Consider the following 23,603-nt stretch of genomic DNA (forward strand, 5'->3'; position numbering starts at 1 on the left):
TACATGCTTCTCCCCCCTCCTTTAAATCCATGGATTCTTATCTCACTAATTGTTCATGTATGTTTGCATATATATATATATATATATATATATATATTAGAATATAGTAATGATAATATATAAATTATATATTATATACATGTATGTGAATATTTTATAAATACATAAATATAACATTTCTAGTCCATATACTTTTACTTGTATATATGTTTGTAAGTTTATGGCTGATCTCCTGACACTGGACAACCAATTGCTATGTATAGGAACTTCTTAGATTTCCTTTTCAAATGCCACTCCTATTTGTCCTGTGTAAGGACAGTGTTTTTCATGTAAAATGAGAATAACTCCACAGGTGATTTTTGTTATTTACAAGAGTCCAAAAGAGAAAGACAGAATTTGGGAGAGAAGTGTCAATATTCATTCTAGAACCACCATTTTATTAAGAAGCAGAAGTCCTCAATGAATTTCATGTTAATTGTATCATTCTTGACAAGTTTTATATACTGACTATATCAAACATAGTGACTCAAATAATTTTCTGTGTATCTATATACAATGTTCTTTGTTTCTAAAATCATAATCCTCTGTCTATTGATGTATTGTTGCATATAATTTCTGAACAAATTCTATATAAATTTAAATAGTTGAAGGGAAAAATTATGTTTTCTTTCGTCTGGGTTTTTAGTAATGTTGCTTTTAATGTTAACTTGTACTCTTGAAACCAAAAATACAATGTTCTACAGTAAAAATGCATTTATCAAAATACATATATCTAGAAACAAAAAACATAATGAGACAAATGTGTGCAAACACCTTAATGTTTTGTGCAGCAGGTAAAGAAAATAAATGATAGCACGTTAATCAATAATGCATCAGAACTGAAAATATATTGATCAATGCAACCCAGGAAGCTCTGTTATGATTAGGTAGCACAGAACAAAAGAAGCAAGAAGAACTGGTCAGGACACTTAGTGATCAAACCTAAAATGCAGAAGATGATGATATCCTGAAGCCTGGTAAGTTTTATTCATTGCTGTCTTTATGTTAAGGTTCTTCTGATAAACACATTAAAATTACATCACAAGAATACTAAGGTTTATTAATCTGAATTATCTAAAGACACGTGGTTTCTTGTCAGATGAGAGTGCTCAGAGGACAAGATTTATAATCATATTCTGTGGGACTAGCAGGCATGAAGTCTTATATGAATTAAATATTGAACACAAGGATAGTCCACTAAATGGAGTATGGTGGTTTCTCAATGTCAGGTCCTTTCCCTGAAAAGTTTTGCCTCCTGTCCAACCCAAGATATATCTAATGTACTTGGGTATTTGGCCTAATCTTTGATGTATAATTGAAATGTATCAATCTGGGAGCTAGCTAAGTTTCCTATTGCTCCTCATCTGTGGAATAAAAAGGCTTATTATAGGCAATACCTAAAAATCTTTAAGCCTATGCTCTACTTCTATTACAGGGTCCACAGGTTCAGGGGATTGAACAGAGTCCCAGGACTCAGCAATACATAATCTCTACAGTCTCCAAGGAATGAGACTGAGTGTTACAACAGTCTTGAAATTACATGAAACACTGTTAAATTCTTGTCATACTAGTATTGTGTTAACATATTTGGACCTGTCATAACCAGATGAAATACAGGAGAAATGCAGATAAGTGTAGATTTGTATTCCTCAGGCTGACGCTCTCTAGGTTTTTTCACTGGGCAGATCTCTGATGCTGTGTATGCTGCTTCTGAATTAATAAACATGTCTGAATAGATGTTCATTCTCAAGAACCTGAGCATGATAATAATGGGTTTCTATGAAAGCAAAACATTTCACTGCTTTATATAGGCTGTATCACTTGAGCCAGCAGGTTTTCTGATTGCATTTGTGTGATTTTTACCCCTGATCGTCATGCATGATCAGTACTCACTTAGAGTTGCACCATCAGCAACCTGCACAAAGTTTGACTGTTCATGAAATGTCATAATAGAATAAGAACTAGAAAATTCCCAAAATATCAAAAATTATAGAATATAATCCAATTCATAAGGAAAATACAATAGATTCCATTGAAATTCACTTATAAACGTTATGCCACCGAAATTAAAAAAATTCTAGAATAGTGGTTCTCGAATTTTATAATGTTCCAAGACTTTAGTAAAATTCCCCATGCTCTGGTGACCTCAACTATAAAATTGTTTTATTGCTATTTCATAACTATAATGTTGTTACTGTTCTGAATTATAATATAAATATCTGATAACAAGATATCTGGTATAAGACCACTGTTAAAAAATTGATAAACCCCGAAGGGGTCACAATCCACAGAATGAAAAAGCTTGATCAAAAGAGAGAATAAAATTGTAGAAACATATGATTTAACAAAAGTTAATCTCTAAGTTATAAAAAATAAACAGACTCATAAGAAATAATATTGGAACAGTTATAAAATTTACAGTTATAAAACTAATACAGTCTAGTGCCTGATTGATTCAGTAGAGTTCTACCAAACTTTAAAGCAATAACGTTTGTGTGTGTGTGTGTGTGTGTGTATACATATACACATACATACATATCTATGGAAGGTTGTATAAACTGACAAAGTTAGTTCTATGTCAAAGATATAGGTTTGTCCCAATATATCCAAATAATAACTGCAATCCAATACGTAAACGAGCTTAAAAAGGTGTAGATGACATTGTTTCGGTAGATACAGCAAAGCTATTTGACATGCTCGTTTATAACTTCCTGATAAAAACTCTGAAGGAATTACAAGTAGAAAGAATATTGTTCCAAGTAAAAAAGGAGAGATATATCAGTGTTGCAGTCATTTTAACGCAAAATGCAACAAGGCTGGAATATCACTCCCACCTTTTTTTCAGTATAGTGCATAAAATGCTAGTAAATACAATATTTCAAGAGAAAGAAATTCAAACAAGAAAAAATCATGTAAATTATTTATATTCCCAAATAGTTTAAGCCTAAACAGAAAATCTCCACTAAATCCTCCATGAATAAATTCTTGGCTCTAATAAATACTTTCAACAAAGTAAACAAATAAAAAATTCAGCACAGAAAACCAAAGACTTCTATATAATCATAACAAATTTGGCAAAAAAAACCCCTAATTCCGTTAATATAACATACTTTCAAAAAAAATGAAAGACTTAGAAATAAATCAGTCAATGACATAATAGGACTGTATTGTGGAATATTTTAAGACAGTGATCTAAGAGACTGTTGAAGATTAAAATCCCTCCCACATTCAGGGTAAAATAACATTCTGGAAACAGTTGCAAGTTATAGATGTGATACAATCCTCTTCAGAACCCAAATGAAATTCTCAATTGAACTAGTAGATCAATTCTAAAAATCACATGGAGGCACAAATAACCCCAAATAGAGTGATCATTAACAAAAACATTAAGTTTCTCAGCCTAGAATTATATTATAGTTTCACATAAACAGAAATAGTATAGTACTGACATAAAAAAGAAATATATAGACAAGACAACACAACCAAGAAACGAACCCACAGTGGAGTATGTAACAATGATAAGAGTAGAGAAAAACAGATACATAAAACTAGTTAGCCACAACTTAAAAAATCAAAAATCTTAAACACCTTCGAAGGTATCTAGAGAAAAATAGCTAAATTACTTAAAGAGAGGCACAAAGTCTTTCTCTAAGAGACTCAAATAGCACATGAAATAATTCCAACACTAACAAATGAGTTTACATGAAGTTAGTTTCTGCATGTCAAGGAAAACAATTTCCAGTGTTCATGGACCTTATTCAGAAGAGTGAAAAATTGCTGCTAACTGTTTATCAAGTAGGAGATTAACCAAACACATTCATAATTATAAAATGAGTTTAATTCCCCAATCAAATAATCCAACAAACAAGACAAATAGACTAAAAACAGATGGTCAATAAATCCTTGAACATCCTCAATAAATACTCAACATCCTCAGAATCAGTGAAATGCAAATTAAAACCACTTTGTGATTCCATCTCACACATTTGCATATTTGTCTTCAAGAAAACAAGTGAGAATACATACTGTTGAAAACTAAAAACCTGGAGGAGTCTTTACTCTCGGTCAGTAAGGTATAAACTTGGTACTCCAGAATGCACGTTCCTGTAGAACACTGAAAACATACAGTGTTGCCGAACTACCATACACTATAAAATTGAAGGTCACTAAACCAACAAGCAACTAATATAGTTGCATATCAACATTTACTAAAGTGCTAGCTAGCCTCTATGTGTATGAACGGATAAAAAAATGTACATACTTTTAAGCATTCACAAAATAATAGAATTTTCATAATTTTAGGAAAAATATGTGCAACTGGAGATTATGCTGACCAAAATAAGACAGATTCAGGAAAACAAATACCATGTATTTTCTCACTTGTACAGAATTCATCTATATTTAATGTTTTATGTAGCTGAGCTAAATAAGAGAATGGAATTGTATACATGATGTGGAAACAGAAAACCTATTTAGGGGGGAATGGAGTCTGGAAAAGGGCTTCAAGGTGATGAAGGACAAGCATAAAGGAGAGGGATGAACAAGACTAATACACGATGACATATACTTTTAACAATGCCCTAATGAAGCCACTATATATGTAACAATTAAGCAATGAATTTCAGGTTTAGCAGAGCAGATGCACATATAAACTCACAGGGGCCCTGTACAATTACAAGCCATATGGGGTCCCCACACATAGAAGGGATATAGACATGGGGAACTAATCCCAACCAAGAAGCTATATGTAACTGATACCCATTGGTAAAGAGAAAATAAGTTTTCTCTAATAGAGTGTTACTTATTATATTAACCACATTGCAAACAGGCACAATGGCCAGGGGCAGTTGACAAACATCAAATGAGCTCTGTCAGTCTCTTACAGAGTACTTCTTTTGTTTTATTTTGTTTTGGACATCTTTGTCTTACTGACCAGCAGATAGATCCTTTCTACCGGGGCCTTGTCTGTCAAAGAGCTAAGAATTAGGACTATGGCAGCATCTCTTTTCCTAAATCAGGACAAACGAATGGCTTCAAGATGAAATGGTACCAGTAGCCTATCTACCAAAGTGGTCTATATAATTTAATATCCCATCAGAGCATCAGTCCGCTATGAAGAAACACAAAGTAGATCACAGAGACTGACGAAAGGAGACCATGCTTTTCAAAGCCTTCCTGTGATGACATCTAGGGATGGTGAGCCTTGCTGCTTCAACTTCCTGGCATATTTGCTCACATAGGAAGTAAACAAATGGAAACCATGTGGGGATTTAATACCATGAAGCATTTCCTAAAACAGAGTCATATTTGAGAAGTTGAAAGTGTGCCTGAGTTTGCTCTCCCATGTTACATTTTCTATACATTTATTTACCTGTATTCGTTCATGCAAGATGTATTGTCTAATAATGATGGCATGGAAACTCTAGGGCAGGAAAGCACTGAACTCTCAACAGAAGCAAAGGAATGATACTTGTCTTTTCATTTCAGAAGAAATATATGGGATTGGTTGTCTTACATTGATTAAATCTTATACTTGGTTATCTTAAGAAGATAAAACGTGTTAATACTTGAAGCAATGCAGATGTATGAAGACTGCTGCCATCACAGGCAGTACAGACATCCATTTCACTTGTCAATTTTATCAAACTGGATGGAGACTACGTGGACTCGATGAACACATGTCCTCTATTTTATGAAGAAAACAACTGGAAGGCAGCCTGATTAACTTGAATTTCATATCCAGTAGAATATAGATATCTTTTTTCCCTGACAAAGTAAGAACGTTTACAATGCTTTAGAGAGAGTGACAAAATTTACAAATGCAAATTGTATCACTAACCAGGTGAAGCCTCTACTAGGGGTATACTATTTCCTTCATATTTTCCCTAATTTATAGTCACTGGTGTTCAAACACAAGCCGAATTCTAATTTGGGAGCAGGCAAATAAATACACACTTCTTTACTGTTTTGCAAGGTTTTGCCTTGTCTAGTATCTATGTAAATTGAATTCGCCAAGTTCATATGGCACTAGTAAAATTTTAAAACCCACTGTGTGGGGAATTCAGGGAAAGACTAAACTGGCGTATGAGTCTCACTGTTCAGAAGACGCCGTAAGTGTTCCTCAAAATCCACAGTTTATTTCAATAAATACATTGGCTCCATGAAGAAAAATTAGGAATAGACATGCAGGTTGCTTCCTTAGTAATTATTTCTTTTTTGTTTTGGATCCCCCAGGAAAATTTATTTCTGTATAACTATCTAAAGATAGGTTGTGTTGTATTTATATTATTTACAAGCACGAAACACAAATACACATGCATAACCACCACTACCATCAAAACCAAACCAAACCAAACCAAAACAAAACAAAACAAAACAAAAGGAAAAGAAAAGAAAAGAAAAAAGCACCAGTAGCAGTACCACCGCACATACTTCATCTGGATTCTGTAAAATAATACTAGGGTTTGATAAGATATGAGTTTTTATCTGTAACTGGAAGTAAACAATTATTTTAAGCTATACATACCCTACTTTCACAATTAAATATGATGATAGTTAATTTTTCAAATAATTTAAGATATATATGTATATATTATTGTGTGTGTGTATGTTTCTGTGTATATGTATGGATGTATATATACATGTATCTTTGTGTCTGTCTTGTATATGTTTTATGTGTGTGTTGTATATGTATATGCCTGTGTCTATGTGGATGTGTGTCTGTGCGGTAAGCTTTGAAAGTTCAGATGGCAACTTACATGACTTGGCTCTCTCCTACTCCTTGGTACCCAGTGTTAAAACTCAGGATAGGAATCAAGTGTCTTTATCTGCTGAGCTTTATTGCTAAAACTTTCTATGAACCATGTGACTTGTGATTGAACCTGTAGGATGGCCTCGCTCCTAAATATATTTAATAGTTAAATGTTAATTCAAATTTTAAATTACTTAAATAATTAATTTTAAATGAATGTTAAGAGGAATTTTATACACAGCACTTAAATCCATTCCTGATCTTCCTGCTTTAGCCTCCAGAGTAGGTGGGACTACAGGACTTTAACCACCAAGCTCAGCGTATGCTCTTACATGTTTTTCCACATATCTTCAAATAATTTTCATTTATTTCTCTTCCATGTGATAGATGTATATGAGATGAAACATATAAAATAAAATATATAAAAATGTAAATATTACATATGTATATTTAAAAAATATATACTGGTCTATAATTTTTCTGTTTTATACTAATATATCTTTTTTAGGACTTTTATACATATTTTGTTCTATATTTTATATATTTCCATCCTATATTTTTTGCTTAGTTGATCATATTTCTTATTTTATGTATTCTCTCACTTTCTTTCTTTCTCTCATATAGACAGGATCTCTCTATGAATCTGTCTCTTTGTCTCTGTCTCCCTGTACATATGGACATAACTATATTTTTATTGCGAATAAACCAAGTTTAGTATCTAGGGTATGATTAATCAGATTTAAAAGAAATTTATGCATATGTGTTATTAAAGCTATCTTCAATAAAGATATAGACATTACTTGTTGGACAGGATGAATGTAAGAAAAAGAGTTGAAGGTGGAAGATACATGTGTTGATGAGGGCCATCTGGGTTAACTGAAGGGAAAATAAGCTATAGATATTATAATTATATATTTTGAACATGTATAAAATTCTCAGAGAATGAATTTTAAATATAATTGTCTAGATATCCTGGGATCATAGATCTTATGGAAAAGTCTATATCACCACTTTACTAAACTAAGATAATTCCTGCCCGCATTCTAAGTATATATTCTTATACACACAGAAAAGTGTAAAGACTATACATGGACTGACCCTGGACTCTGACCCCATAGGGAGCAATGAATATCCTAGTAAGAGCACCAGTGGAAGGGGAAGCCCTGGGTCCTGCTAAGACTGAATCCCCAGTGAACTAGATTGTTGGGGAGAGGGCGGCAATGGGGGGAGGATGGGGAGGGGAACACCCATAAAGAAGGGGAGGGGGAGGGGTTAGGGGGATGTTGGCCTGGAAACCGGGAAAGGGAATAACATTCGAAATGTAAATAAGAAATACTCAAGTTAATAAAAAAAAAAGAGTCAGAAAAAAAAAAAAAAGAAAAAAAAGTGTAGCTTCATTCCTCAACAAAGCAACTTCTATTTGCCATAGAGAAAAAATATGGAAGATAGTTACAACAGATAAAAATGCATAGAACGAGTGACTGATGATTCTCAGTCCTAATTGATCTATCTATGAAAGAATTCCTGTACCTAAAGCTCCTAGAGCACTGTGAAAGAGCTGTCAGGAAAACAATACAAACAGGAACTCTACTGTGAAACCGAACCTCCTAGAAATGTCAGGGAAGCTACTCTTGTGAAGTCTCAACCGGGCTTCCCTAAACAAAAAAAAAAAAAAAAAAAAAAACAAAAACCTGAATTGGGAAACACCAATAGACAAGCTAACATGGAGATGGGAACTCTCAAGGGGCACAACCCCAAACAAAAAACTGCAGGGAACTAGAGAATACTCCAAGTGAATGAGAACAATCTTCCCAAGAGGGTAACCCCTGAATAAGTTATCTAATATGGACTGCTTCCTGAAAGCATACATACAGAAGTAATATACCCACTGAACTTACATGTGAGAAGAAAGTGTATGAAATGTATAGATTATCTGCTGCATAAATATCAAAGCATCTGTTTTTGTATTGAACACAACCACATTTTATTTAATGTTATCTGATTCTCCAGGTAATAGCTCCAAATATGTGAACCAAAAATATAGCCATTATTTTGAGCTTTTAGTTCAGATCAAGGGCAGAAAAGATGTTCATGAAATGTTTTATTTTTAGACAAATAAATAAACACATGTGTCATATAAGGAAAACTAAGAAGGATCATAGCAAAACAACAACAATGCAAACAGCAACTTGGAATTTTTCATTATTAAATGAAGCATAATTTTTTTAATTTCTGAATATATAAAAGTTTTAAAACCTATAATTCCTATATTTCTATACATATAAACCACTTCACTCTATAAAAAGTGTCTGTACAATATTTCCCTCTTCTTACCCATCTTGTAACTATCTTAATTTTAAAATTCTTTTGGAGTTTACTTTAAAAATTATCTTTAATATTTTTTTACAGTCCAGTTGTTATTATTCTTCTGGTTGGACCTAGCACAATTCCTCACCCCATTCCTCTTCCCCCATATCCAAGTGCATGTATTCAGCTCCCCATATCACACCAAGCCTCCCCCACTCTATAGGGCCTCAAGTTTCTGGAGGTTTAGGTGAATCTCCTCTCAATGAGGCCGTACTAGGCTATCCTTTGCTGTATATGTGTCAGGCGTCTTGGACCAGCTAGTTTAGATAGCTAGTCTTCCTATGGGGTCACCTTCATCCCCATCTTCTTCCAGCTTTTCCCTAATTCAACCACTGGGCTCCTTAGCTTCTATCCATTGGTTAGGTGTAAGTATCTGCATCTGACTCAGTCAGCTATTTTGTGGGCCTCTACAAGGGCTGCCATGTGAGCCTCCTGTCTGTAAGCACACCATAGCATCAGTAATAGTGTCAGGTGTTGGAAGTTCCCTTTGAGCTGGATCCCAACCTGGGCCTGTCACTGAACCTCTTTTCTCTCAGGCCCTTCTCAGTTCTTGTCGCTGAAATTCTTTCAGACAGTAATAGTTCTGGGTCAGAGTTCTTGACTATGGGATGGCAGCCCCATTCCTCCACTCAATATCTTGTCTTTCTACAAGAGGTGGACTCTAAAAGTTCCCTCTCCCCACTGTTGGGGCATTTCATCTAAAGTCCCTCCTTCTGAGTCCTGAAAGTCTCACCTCCCAGGTCTCTGGTACATTCTAGAAAGTCCCTCTTCCTACCAACTCCCAAGATTGCCTATTTCCATTGACTCTTCCGGCCAAGCCCTGAGTACCAGCAGAATGAATTTATCTTTTTTAACCTCTCATTTGTGTCCTTACAGCATGGAACCATATAAAAATACACATTTATTTCCTGTTGGTTAGTTACAACTTATTGTAGATTTTTGTTCCTATGACAAACTGGTTGTTATCCAACTTAGTACAATGCAGATACATGATGTCAAAAAATGTTTTTAAAACTTGGAAGTTGAATCTTACATTTTAGATGGCAAATGTCATATGTTATTTCCCATAATCTAAATGGTTTGTGTAATTTCTCATATAGTATTTAAGCTTCTCACATAAATATATTTTAAGTATATGTCCCAATTTGCTCTCTACTGTTGTGACAAACATTATGACTATAAAAGCAAGTTGGAGAGGGAAGTGTCTATTTCAACTCATAATTCAGTCAACCTTAAAAGCAAGTCAAGGGAAGAAACTCAAGATAAGAGTCTGGAGGGAGAAACTGGTGAAAAGGCCATGAAGGGATGCTGATTGTTGACTTGCTTTTCATGGATTGTTCAGACTGCTCTATTATACAAGCCTGAACAAACATCTCAGAGGTAGCACTATCAAAAGTGAGTTGTGCCTAACAAAATCAATCATAAATCAAAAAAATTTGTATAGACTTGCTGACTGCCCAGTTAGATAGACATGTTTTCTCAACTGAAATTTCTCCTTTTAAGATGAACCACGCCTAAAAAAACAAAACAAAACAAAACAAAACCCACCTACCAATACAGTATATAAACTTTTCTGCTTTAAGGAATATGTGTGAATATATATTCTGTATTTAGATTACTTATTCTGAGATATTAAAAAGAAGTAAACTGTCATAAAATTAATGTTTGTTATAATCATTTTTACATTAATATATTCTGCATGTACACAATTTTGAATCTAGATATTAACAAACACATTTTACATGTTTACAAAAACTTGAAGAAGCTTAGAGAGCTCTTATCTTGTAAGTAGAAACCACTTTTATAAACCACTATCTTGTATGTACTTCAGAACTATACAAATTTGCAAATACAACAATTTCTGGTAATCCTTTTTCCTCTAAGGCATGCAAGATGATCCACATGAATGAACCTCAGGTCTCTGCACTCTACGGTGTTCATCCTTGTGCCTGCACCTCAGCCACTGGAGTGCAGAGAGAGAAGCCTTTCTGAGTTTAGCATTGCCCAGGATCAGGACCCAGGGGTGCAGTGAGGGAAACGCAATTTTTGCAGCCTGTGTAATCAAAAGCAAAAGCATTCTCTCCAAAAAAAGAGAAATCCAAACCTTGACAACAAGAGACAGAAAGAAAACGAAATACAGGAGGATGGAGGCAATCAGTGTCTGCAAGACTCTGATGTGGGCCTTGGTGCTAGAATCTCTGCATCCTTGGGCACCGTGGTGCATCTTCCTCTGATGCTTCCACAGGGAGAAGAATAGCAGGAGGAAGGTGACCAGAGACACAGCAAAAGGTATGAACCCAAACAAGGTGTTGGCAAATGGAAACAGCATAGAAATCTGTGTGTTCTTCAAATTCAAACTGTTTGACATATTTACTTTGTATTCAGGGATTAGAATGGTCTTAGATGCATTAATAACTATAATATTTAAGCCCAAGAGAAGCAAAAACATTATCAATGTCCCTGTCATTACTTTTTTAACTCTGATCTTTAAATAAAAGAAAATAGTGTTGGAAAAATTTGCTACCTTGAGGAAACAAAAGACGCTGAAACTTGTAGCAAGCCAGAGACTAATCTGGTTCAATGTTGTCCATACATTATGTACTATGACATCTATTCCTTCAGTCATCCATTGTCCTGGGTAGAACATAGATAGCCACCAACTCACTAATACTAACCACAGAAGCACAATTCTAGAAATGGCCAGGGCAGTAAGGATCTGATCCACTGAAGAGATTTTTCTTCTCTTAACCAAGTCCATGATGTTCACCAGTGCTATGATTCCATTGCCAAAGTTGCCAATTATAACTTCCACACTCAGAATGACTGTAAATGTGATGTATAGGACACCATTCATGTTTGCTTGGATGATTCAATTTCTATTGTCACATTAAGATTCATTAACACATGCTGCTGAAACGCACATATTCAATAAACAAAACTCCATATCCCGTTCCTTTAAACAATGTGCAGGTCTAATACCAAACAAGCTACTAGCTTTGCTAATGATTTCTTTCTTTCTTTCCATCATAAAAGTCTTGTATTTACCTAGAGAGAACTGACCTCCATCTAGATGTGGTTTGCATTACACACAACAATCTAGAGACATTGCAAATTTTGATGAAGGAAATGTTGATCCTTTGTGCTGAGAAGCAAATGTAGATGTATTTATTTGCATCATTTATAGGTTTGTTCATTTTCTTCTTGTATGCATATGTTAATCTGATAATAGGTATTAGGTGAATTACATAAAGTGTCCATTCTTTATATAAGACAACAAAAATCTGAATTTGTACCGAGCAATTCCTTAGTACCATAAGACTTTTGAAACTTTTGAATTAGCTAGGTTCCAGCCTATGTATAGGGAGTGAATCACTTACTGCAAGCTCTCAACAAACCAGTAATATAATGAAAATTATTACTTTTCAAAAGTTCAGTACTGACAAAATCTGTATTCATGATTTGATTTTTCTGCAAAGGAATGCTCATGCCAATATCCATGCACTTATTATTTGAATACAAAACTCATTCTCTCAAAATAAATTTTTTCTGCCATTCTGCATGTCTGAATCATGTAGTTCATGCATAGCACACTGATCCTTTTTAAGGTACTGCCATCTTAAAAATATTACCACACATACATACACACACACACATACATACACACACACATATATATATATATACATATATATATATATATATATATATATATATATAAACACTGACTGCAAACATTGTGTAAAATTGTACTTGTTTATGAATATGTGTGAACATATGTATGAAAATCTTTTCAATCTCAGGAATCATCCATTAAGGAGAATGAGGATATATACACACCAGGAGACCTTTTTCTTTTCTGTCTGACCCTTGCACCATAGTATACATTTATATACAGTCACTAAGGATGTATAGATTTATTTACTTTCCCTTTACTATCCCAACATCAGTTCACTCACCTTTTTTTAATTTGATATTTTTATTGGTAAAATAAGCAGTGTACAGTCTGCAAATTTAATACATTTAATTTGGAAGATGTCTGAACAGCAGATCTCACAGACTAAAACATGACATCAAAATGCTTAAGGGAAGGATTTTTTCACAGATATTTTCAAGAGAGTGAGTGTATCATTCTGCACTTACTTTTATTGCAGGAATGAAGACAGATAACCTTACAAAAATTTGGGGAAACTAACATCAGATACGCCTTCCTTTTTCTTTGATAGATGTAATGTAAGGAAAGGGCCAATAGTATAATATAAATTGCAAATAAGTGGAAAATATGTACCAAGCAATTCCTTAGTGCCATAAGACTTTTGAAACTTTATATTTATTTCAGTGTATATGACCTACCCTATACTCAGTTCCTTGAAGCAATATCAATTTTTAAAAATGATAAGAAACACAGGGAAACTATGAGGGCTAAATAATTAGCTATACTTATCACTACATCTATGCCTAGGTAAGAGATTATAAAGGAAATATATGAGATTATCTTCCCTTCATTCAAGAGTAAGAAACATGGAGAGAGTATAGCAGGGTAGCAATAGGCAAATATTCACAAAATTACTAAAAATTAAATATATGAACATTCCATCTATGTAAAAGCAAGAGGCTGGCTCCAACTTTGTTCCTTCCGTGTACCAAAATAGAACTGTGGAAATAAAAAAATATATATATATAAACAATCCTACTGTAGTGTACATGTCGACATGGCATATGCCTGGACTTCTCACCACGAGGATGCCTTGAGGGCACACTGAGCAGGAAAGGACTTCCCTGAGGTCATCACTGTACTTTTGATTCTAAAATATATTTAGGTGCCTAAAACAAACATCCCTGTAGCATGGTAGTTTCCTTTATGATTATGTGAGAGAGTTAAAAATTACATTTCCTCAGAGAGACATGTTCTGAGTCAAAAAACCAAATGTTGTGTTTATGTGTGTTTATGAGGTACCTGCATGTCTTATTCAATTATTCATTCATCATAAGTTTCATATACTGACTATACCTTAATTTAATAATCAAATGTATTAAGCCAGTCATAGTTCTCTTTAAAATGTTCTTTATTTAAATCTAACTATCTATAATAAATCATCCACTCTCTAATCATCAAAATGTAGTTTACTATTTTAAGTGAAAGAAATTAGTATCTAGGTCATTGAAACTGTGATTTAAGAAAAAATCTTTAAAAAGTATTATGAAAATTATTGAGCATTCCCTTTTGTTTCTGGATACTTAGGATATTTACATGTGAATATGCGCTTAAATTTTGGGACAAAGTAAACTTTCCAATCTGATAAGATAGGTACGTAGATATAGTAGTGGATGCTCAATATAATGGAAAATTCGAAAGCATTTAGCTTGTGTTTATATAACTATCCACAACTTTATGTCATACCTTTTCTCAGATTTACTGAAACGAATGTGTCTTCCTGTTTTTACTGGCTGTTTTTGTGTCAAGTTGACACAAGCTGGAGTTATCACAGAAAAGGAGCCTCAGTTGGGGAAATGCCTCCATGAGACCCAGCTGTGAGACATTTTCTCAACTAGTGGTCAAGGTGGGAAGACCCAGCCCATTGTGGGTGGTGCCATTCCTGGGCTGTGTGGTCTTGGGTTCTATATGAGAGCAAGCTGAGCAAGCCAGGGGAAGCAAGCCAGTAAGAAACATCCCTCCATGGCCTCTGCATCAGCTCCTGCTTCCTGACCCACTTGAGTTCCAGTCCTGACTTCCTTTGCTGATGAAATAGCAATGTGGAAGTAAGCTGAATAAACCCTTTCCTCCCCAACTTGATTCTTGGTCATAATGTTTATGCAGGAATAGAAACCCTGACTAAGACACTGTTATTGAATTATTTTAGTAGTAGTGCTGGAGACAGAATCTACTGCATTTTGCTAGGTACTCACTGTACTTCTTATAACTAACAAAAATGGTAGGGAAGTGTGGTAGAAGAGGATGCTTATTTAAAGTTAGAAAAATTATAATGGATGCAGCCACTCTGGAAACCATTGTGGAGAATTCAGAAAATCTAACACACACACACACACACACACACACAAATAAGTCTACCACATTATCTACCTATACCATTGAAATATGCACATTTAAGACACAGGATTCAGACTATTTGAGCTAGATTGAACATGAAAGTTTCCTTCATCTCTTCTTTAGCAGTAGTATATTGCAAGTTCCCAAGAGTTGGAAGCAATTAATAGTCCTAGTCAGCTATGATCCACAAAAAATATCAAGCCTTTGCATGGTGCCCTTGTCAACCTCAGGGTAACCTAATGGCATATATGGAGAGAAAGAACCACTGACTAAAGAGAATGCAGACTGAACAAGATTTTGTTGACAAGGGAATGGCTATCCCATGTACTTCAATGATTCTACCTCATCAGGGAGTGGCGAAGCCTTTTATGTACCTATGGTTGACCTTTTTTCTTTCCACTGCTATCTTTATAAGACCTCACAATTAGTAACTTGTAAAGCAACTAAATATTAATAACTCCAGAAGATTTATTTAGGTTTCATTACATGAAAAAGAAGCCCTACTTTATGTCTATATGGACACTATAAAGTTGTGAAGAATAGATTTATAATTACATATATATCTTATATTACATACTTGTTGCAGTAATATTAAAATATGTTTTCTTTTATCCTGCACTAATGTTTGCACAGTGGTGCCCCATGACATATGTTAGATATTTTTATCTCAGTCAACAAAGCATCTCACCCGCTTAGCACTAACACATATCACACTGCCGATGGCTGCTCTCTCAACCTGGCAAGAATTTCTCTACTCATCTAGTTCTGAAGGCACATAGTCACCATGTCAGACATACACATCCCAATTCCATGGCAGCCCAGTCTGACCAGCTACCACACACTCTCTTGAAGTCAATTTAATTGCCACATGAAAGAACACATAACACAATATCCTTGGATCCAATTGATAAGATATATTTACCCACCTAGATAACATACAGTTTGTTCATCTAGACATACAAAGAATCCCTGTATACATCCATCCCTTAAGAGTATTCATAACAACCTGTAAATGTGCAGAGAGGAATCTTAACATCTGCCTCCATGTTCTCTTGGCTGCTCCTCTCCCTTGTCTCCTCCTCTCTCCAATTTTTCTCCTGCTCATCCTTCCTTCTTGTCCAATGACAGGCCTCATTCTATCTCGTACCTGCCTTCACCTGCATAATGACATCATCCTATACATACAGTTTTAATTTCATAAATTCCAAATTTTATGAAAATATCACCAAAAGCACATATAACATGTTCAACATGCACTTGTATGTATCAGTTGAATAAGTTAATGATGCTAGGAAAGTAAGAACATCTATTCTATTGGCCCACTCTACTGTTTGAAGGATGTTTTAATGTAAATAAACAATAAATATTTTGAAATAAATAGAATTCTTTTTTACTGAAGATTTGACTTTGCATATAGAATTTATGATCATTTCTCTTTTCTGTGTCTCAACATTTGAATTTACTGTGGTAACAATTTTAACTAATTTAATGATATTACCTCTTATTTCAAACAAATAACAAGGTAAGTCCTCACCCCTCATCAAGTAAAATTATCTTTGTAACAGTCAAGGGATAGAAAAGCACAACCAATCAAAAGGCAGAGTTGTAGAGCCCATACATATAAAATTTATTTCAGCACCTGATGTTCAAAAACTATTACAAAAAGAAGGGCTGGAAAGACAAGAACTAGGGGAACAGAAAGTTTGCCATGAGCTTGTGTACTCTATGAATTTCAGAAACTACACCCATAAACATTACCTATAAATGAATTGAACGTCTATAAATTGATACCTATAAATGAATAAGAACAACAATAATCATGGATAGGTAAAAGTTGGACAAGGCTCATCCCAAAGAAATACATGCAACTAGAAATGCTATAAGTGGAAATAATAGTCTTCTCCATAGACAAACACACCTATTTGTTATCCAGTATTAAATGATCAGGCCTGAAAATGTATATATAGGTAACAATATAGATTGAGTATGTTATAAAACAAACATGAACATACACAAACACACACACAAACACACACACACACACAAACACACACACACACACAAACACCACTACCACCACCACCACCATTGCCACCACCACCACTAACAACAACACTGACACAACCACCAACAATAAAAAGTTTTAGTTTTTCAAGATAGTCCCACTCCTGGAAAGAATGTTTCAATTCAGAGCAATTTGCTAAAATAAAACAAACAAACAAACAAACAACAAACCTGTAGTAAACTTAATGGTTCAGGTGGACTTTGGTGAATTCAGTTCTTTGGCCCATTATTAAGGTCCTGTCTGTGGTGAACAGAAATTTGTTCAAATTCTTAGAAAAATGTACCATTAAGTACTGTTGTGATTTTTACTGGAGAGACATAAGTAACTGTCTATGCCAGACATTGTGGGCCAGAGAATGAATCAACTCCACTTAAGCTTAGTGAACTAGTGAACTTACTGGGGTTACTTATGTGAAGATGAGTGTAGGTTGATTTACAGGAACATGGGCAACTCAAAGGCAAGTGCATACCAAAATGCTACCCCACATGCAATGACTTCTGAAAGCTGCATTCCTGTAGCTCTCTGCCTGACTTGGAAGCAGTTCTGTAGTTCAGTGTCTCCTTCATCCAGCAAATCTTAGGTTTATGCAACCTTGGAAAGGAGCATCATGGGGTTCATAAGTATCAGAAATAGCAAAAGACTTAAAAGTTCTCTTTCTTCCCCCAGTTTAGATAAGAATCTCTCCTCCCTCCAATAAGAAATTGTTCATTCACTTCTATGACAGCATTATTCAAAAGGTACACAAACAAGTACCTGTCTCCTAGACACAAATGAATACATATTTCTCACATATTAAATTTCAAAATGTTAAGAAGCACACAAAATTCAAAATATTTAAGAGAATGGAAAATTAATCCGTATTGAATATCCCCATATAAAAGTACACATAAATGCATATGCTAAGGGTAGAATTCATTTAGTTAGCAGTTACTCCAAATATTAATGTGTAAATTTTAGTTATGCATAAAAGCCATAGTACAAAAATGTTAGAAGACTACCTTTATCAGATAATATTTAAATAAAAATATTTTATTACTATGTGTTATATTTATGCACAATATTAATTTTAGCTAATTTTCCCCCATGAAACTATTATTGGATGTGACAGATTCAGATTGTATGATTATTCACAGTATGTTTCTAATGTATTCTATTTGGTTGATTTGTTTTTGTTTTCAGATTGTATATTAATCACAACACTTTTTCTATTCCCTTTCCTTCTTCCAAGACCTTACAAACATCCCTTCCCACTCCCTTTAAATTTAGTGCCTCTGTTTGTCATGGGTTGTTATGACAAACATGCAATATATATATATATATATATATATATATATATGTATGTATATATATATGTATATATGTGTGTGTGTATGTATATATATATGTGTGTATATGTATATATGTATATATATCCATATAATATACATAAATATACAGCCATCATATACATATACATGGTCATTTAATATTTGTTTGTGTTTTTTCAGAAATGATCATTCAGTACTAGAAAGCCAATTGGTGTGCTCTTCCCTGGGGAGGACTGCCTCTCTTGCTCCCATGTATGCTCAGGCCTGTAGATCTCTCTAAACACTAGATACTTCATAGTCTTTTCCTTGTCCAATTTGACATGTTTGTTGGTGTTCTCCCTTTTCAGTTGATATTTGAGTGGTCATATTCAGGAGTTTTTAAGTATATAGCTTCAGTGTTATTAAACGACTTGACATCAAAGCAAATTTCTTGATCCTCTAATTCTTACAATATTTCTGTCCATCTTCCAAATCTTTTCTGGGTCTTAAATGTTGACTGCTTTATAAATATACTTATTGGTACTGGTACCCTGCATTTGTTTGGTTGTGATTTTGTGTAGTCATCCTCATCTGTTTTTAAGATAACTTTTCTTGATGACAGATGAAGGTTACATTTATTTGAGAGTATATTGGTAAATGATCACATATTGCTGTCACATGTTATGCTAATTTAGTAAATCAGTTGTTGTAGATTCTCCTCCAATAACCATGATTTTACTTAGTTAGCTCATGAGTAGTTAGCTACATTTTCTGTACTAGACAATGAGATTCCTCTTGGTGAATGGCTTTCAACTCTATTTACAGAGAAGTTGGTTACCACAAGATATATGTGCCACAATTGCACCCAATAGAATTATTGTGCAATGGTGGTCCCTTGTCATTGATGTGGTTTGTAAGTGCCATTGTAGGCTAGGATTATTACTTGGCTCCCTCTTTTGTAATCTTGCATAGCAAATTCTGATACCATGAAATCTTGTCCTTAGGGAGAAACAGACATGTCAGTTCTAACTCTGAAGTTCCTATTTCTAAAGTACATAGTATAAAAAGAAATTGGGTCTTACATTTCACCTCTACAAATAAACAGAGGTAACAGAAATAGGCTGTTGTTTCAGGAGACTCTTGGAGAGCTCTGCCAACAACTCAAAAGACTTGTCCTGATTGGTATTAGAGTTTTTGTCTTATAGTCATTGACTATTGGAGGGAATACTACTAGGCCATATAAGGAAAGTTCATTTAAAATATGTATACAATTTAGTCAGCTATTAAAAACAATGAGTTCATGAAATTCATAGGCAAATGGATGGAACTATAAAATGTCATCCTGAGAGAGATAACCCAATCACAAAAATAAAACAGACATGGTATGCACTCACTATAATTGGATATTAGCCCAAAAGCTTGGATTACACAATGTACAATTCACAGACCACATGAAGCTCATGAAGAAGGATGGCCAAAGTGTGGATACTTCAGTCATTCTTATAAGGGGGAACAAAAATATTCATAGGAGATATAAAGACAAAGTTTGGAGCAAAGACTGAAGGAATGACCATTCAGCGCCTGCCCCACCTGGGATCCAGCCCATATACATACAGACACCAAATCAAGACAACATTGCTGATGCCATGAAGTGCACTCTTATAGGAGAGTGATGTAGCTGTCTTCTGAGAAGCTGTGCCAGAGCATGACAATCACAGAGGTGAATGCTCATAGTCAACCATTGGACTGAGAACAGGGTCCACATTGGAGGAGTTACAGGAAGGATTGAAGGAGCTGAAGGGAGTTGCAACACCATAAGAACAACAATACCAACCAACAAGAGCTCCCAGGGACTAAACCACCATCCAAAGAGTACACATAGACAGATCCATGGCTCCTGCTGCACATGTAGCAAAGAATGGCCTTGTTGGCAACAAAGGGAGGAGAAGCCCTTGGTCCTGTCAAGGCTGGATTCCCCAGTGCAGGGGAATGTCAGGGCAAGGAGGTGGGAAGAGGTGGGAGGTTGGGTGGGGGAAACAGGATAACATTTAAAATGTAAATAAATATATTCAATAAAAATTAAAAAATATATAAACATACATATGCATTCCAAATTTCTTAAAACGGCATGATGCCATCTCTATTGTCATTTTACATATTTAACTCTTCCTCATCCTTCATCATTTATCTTCTTCTTCATTATATAAAAGCCCTCTTTCCCATTTCCCCTGTGAAATCACTTATATAATGCTAGTCTCCTTCATCCTTGTCCTGCCTTCCTATGTATTACCCATCCAACATTTGAAGCCCCAATATTTTATTTTCCCCTCTAAGATTACTTTTTCTATGAACTGATCACCCTCAAGATTTTGCATAATGTACTCTGGAATTTATTAGAAAACTACAGTGTCCATATCTTTGGACCGGCACCTAAGACAAGGCAGCACAGAAAGAGTGGCTTGTCTCAGCTTACTGTTTCCCAGAATCAGCACAAATGAGTGGCTTATAGAAAAAACTGCTCCAGATATGTGGTCAAATAAAAGTATTACTATACATCTCATCAAGTCAAGGTTCAAAATTCCTGTGATAATGAAAAGTAAGTATATTGCATACAGCAGGAGGAAGGAGAACCCAATTTGCAAGGCTTTTGTGTGGGCCGTGGTGCTGGCATCTCTGGGTCCTTTGGCATTGACCTGCATCTTCTTGTGATGCTTCCACAGTGAGAGAAAGAGCACGAAAAAAGCTACCAGGGAAACTGTGAAGGGTATGAGCATGAAGAGTGAGTTGATGGGTAAGAAAACATGGGATGAATTGGCGATTAAGAAGACCTTAGATGAGTTTGTGAATAAGAAAATTCTGGGAAAATGTGTTGAATCCACCAAATTATAAGACATATTACCTTCATAAACATCAATTGAGAAATGATCATACATCCCTAATGATGAAATGTTTAACATCAAGAAAATCAGTGATATCAGTATTATCATTAAAACCACTTTTTTAACTCTCCACTTTAGGTAAAGAAACAAAGAGTTAGAAAAACTGGCTATTTTGAGGAAATAAAAGACACCAAGACATGTAGCAAGCCAGATGCTGAAGTGGTTATCCACTACCCAGATAACACCTATCGCTGTAAACATTTCTGGTCTCATAGACAAATGTGGGCACAGAAATAGTAACAATATACAAATGAGTACAGACCACACATAAATGAGTCTGGTAAGGGCCAAAGCAGTGAGAATCTGATCTGCAGTAGAGATCCTCCTCCTCTTGAGCCAGTCCATGATATTCACTAGTGCTATGAATCCATTTCCTAAGATTCCTGTTACTATTTCCACATAAAAAATAATTGAAAAAGTAAACAAATGGCTGTAATTTGTTTTCTGTGAGAACATGCTTCAATTTATGATGTCTCTACTGTGTTTAAAAACTTTACATAATGGTCATTGGAAATTCAAAATGTTCATCGTTTAAAATCCCATTTACACCCGATTAGGAAGCATCAAATTTCCCAGATATTGTTTTATAATTTCTCCATGAACATCTTGGCTTTTTAATTTCAAAGGGGTCATCACCTCTGCTTCATCCAGTATTTCACATTCAGTTTTCTGAAGCTGCATCAAATAATGAATTCTCATATGCCAACCTGCATAAAAAAGATACGATACATTTATTTACATAATTTTCACTTTTGCTCCAGATTTTAGTCACACAATATGAGTTCTGATCAATGTTAAAAAAGTATATATGTGGAGGCCCTCAGGTAATGAGTTATAAATATATTTGTTAAATAAATGAATAAACATGTTTATTATGCATATGCACATAATTTAAATCCATGTAGACATTAGTCAAAATATTTTGTACATAATAGGCAAATGGTCTAAAAATTTCTTTGGAGATAACTGCTTCTGTATTCATGTCACAGAAATTATATTATTCAATGTAATTATATAAACACATATGGGCAACAATCTACATATGCACAAAACATAAAGAAACAAACACACATTTATGGAAAAATCATCTCTCTTTTATTTTTATTCCAATGAAAATCACATATCGAGATCTTATTTAGTGCAATAAAAATTTTCTTATATTATAATTTATCTATTCCCAAAGTAATAATTAAAACTAGAGTCTTACCTATGTAAGTGTGCTTTCTGAAAAATTATACTTCTAGCTTTTTTTTTCCTATTCTACATTGTAAGAAAGTCTCAGTATATTGCTTAGTTTACCTTAATGTCAATCTAGGCCAGACAAGCCTTGTATATGTAAACTTGTGATTCTTTCATGTCAGACTTACGATTAGTTGGGATTACAAACCTATTTCCCCATGTACCACTTCCTTCATGTTTTTTTGATAGTGTCCTAAACAGAATTCCAAATTAACACCATACACCATTAAGTGGAGATATTCAGCAATCTTTGAAACATTGCTCCACGTGTAGGGATGAGTTATTTTAGATGGTCCTTGGAGCTGTGTTTTAAGTAAATGAGTTCCTCTGCACAGAAAGAATCTTCCTCAGTCTTACCTCTTCCTGTCCATAGGTTGATCCATTTATTAGCACCAAAGACCTGAAGCTTTCTATCTACTATTTCTTGCCTACTACTAACCTCTTCTCTGTAACCATCAGTTTAGTCACCAAGACAGATGAAGTATTGTACACAGTCTAGGCAAGATGGCAAGTAAAATGCATGGTAAAAACCATCCTATTTAAGGAGTTATTAAACTAAAGAAGATAAAATATTACATGCTGCCATAAAACAGAAAAACAATTATCTTAATTACTGGATATGGCAGGGGATCCTTGAGAATTTTACTATGAAAGAGTGACTTTACACTCCTTATAAGCCCCTAAAAACACACTATACAAAGACTGTCAGTCTATATAATTTAAAATTTGGCAGCTACACTACAATTAGGCTATAAATATTTTGAGAATTAAGTCTAGCCAGTTTAAGTCTGGCACAAAGTTTAAGATAAAGATAAAATGGGAAACAAGCATACCACTAGCACAGAGATGGAATGGTTCTTGTTAGTTTTCT

The 23,603-nt window shown here is 34.5% G+C and overlaps 2 protein-coding genes across 2 annotated transcripts; both read right to left on the reverse strand.

Moving 5' to 3' along the window:
* Positions 1-11,036: 11,036 nt before the first annotated feature.
* Positions 11,037-12,011, reverse strand: Tas2r116 (taste receptor, type 2, member 116). Its single transcript, NM_001166679.1, is given in 1 exon segment — positions 11,037-12,011. A coding segment is annotated over 1 exon segment (975 nt).
* Positions 12,012-20,947: 8,936 nt separating this feature from the next.
* Tas2r123 (taste receptor, type 2, member 123) lies at positions 20,948-21,949 on the reverse strand. Its single transcript, NM_173336.1, is given in 1 exon segment — positions 20,948-21,949. A coding segment is annotated over 1 exon segment (1,002 nt).
* Positions 21,950-23,603: the final 1,654 nt, after the last annotated feature.

Source organism: Rattus norvegicus, chromosome 4 (assembly GCF_021556685.1).
Source record: "Rattus norvegicus strain SHRSP/BbbUtx chromosome 4, alternate assembly SHRSP_T2T, whole genome shotgun sequence".
Lineage (NCBI taxonomy): Eukaryota > Metazoa > Chordata > Mammalia > Rodentia > Muridae > Rattus > Rattus norvegicus.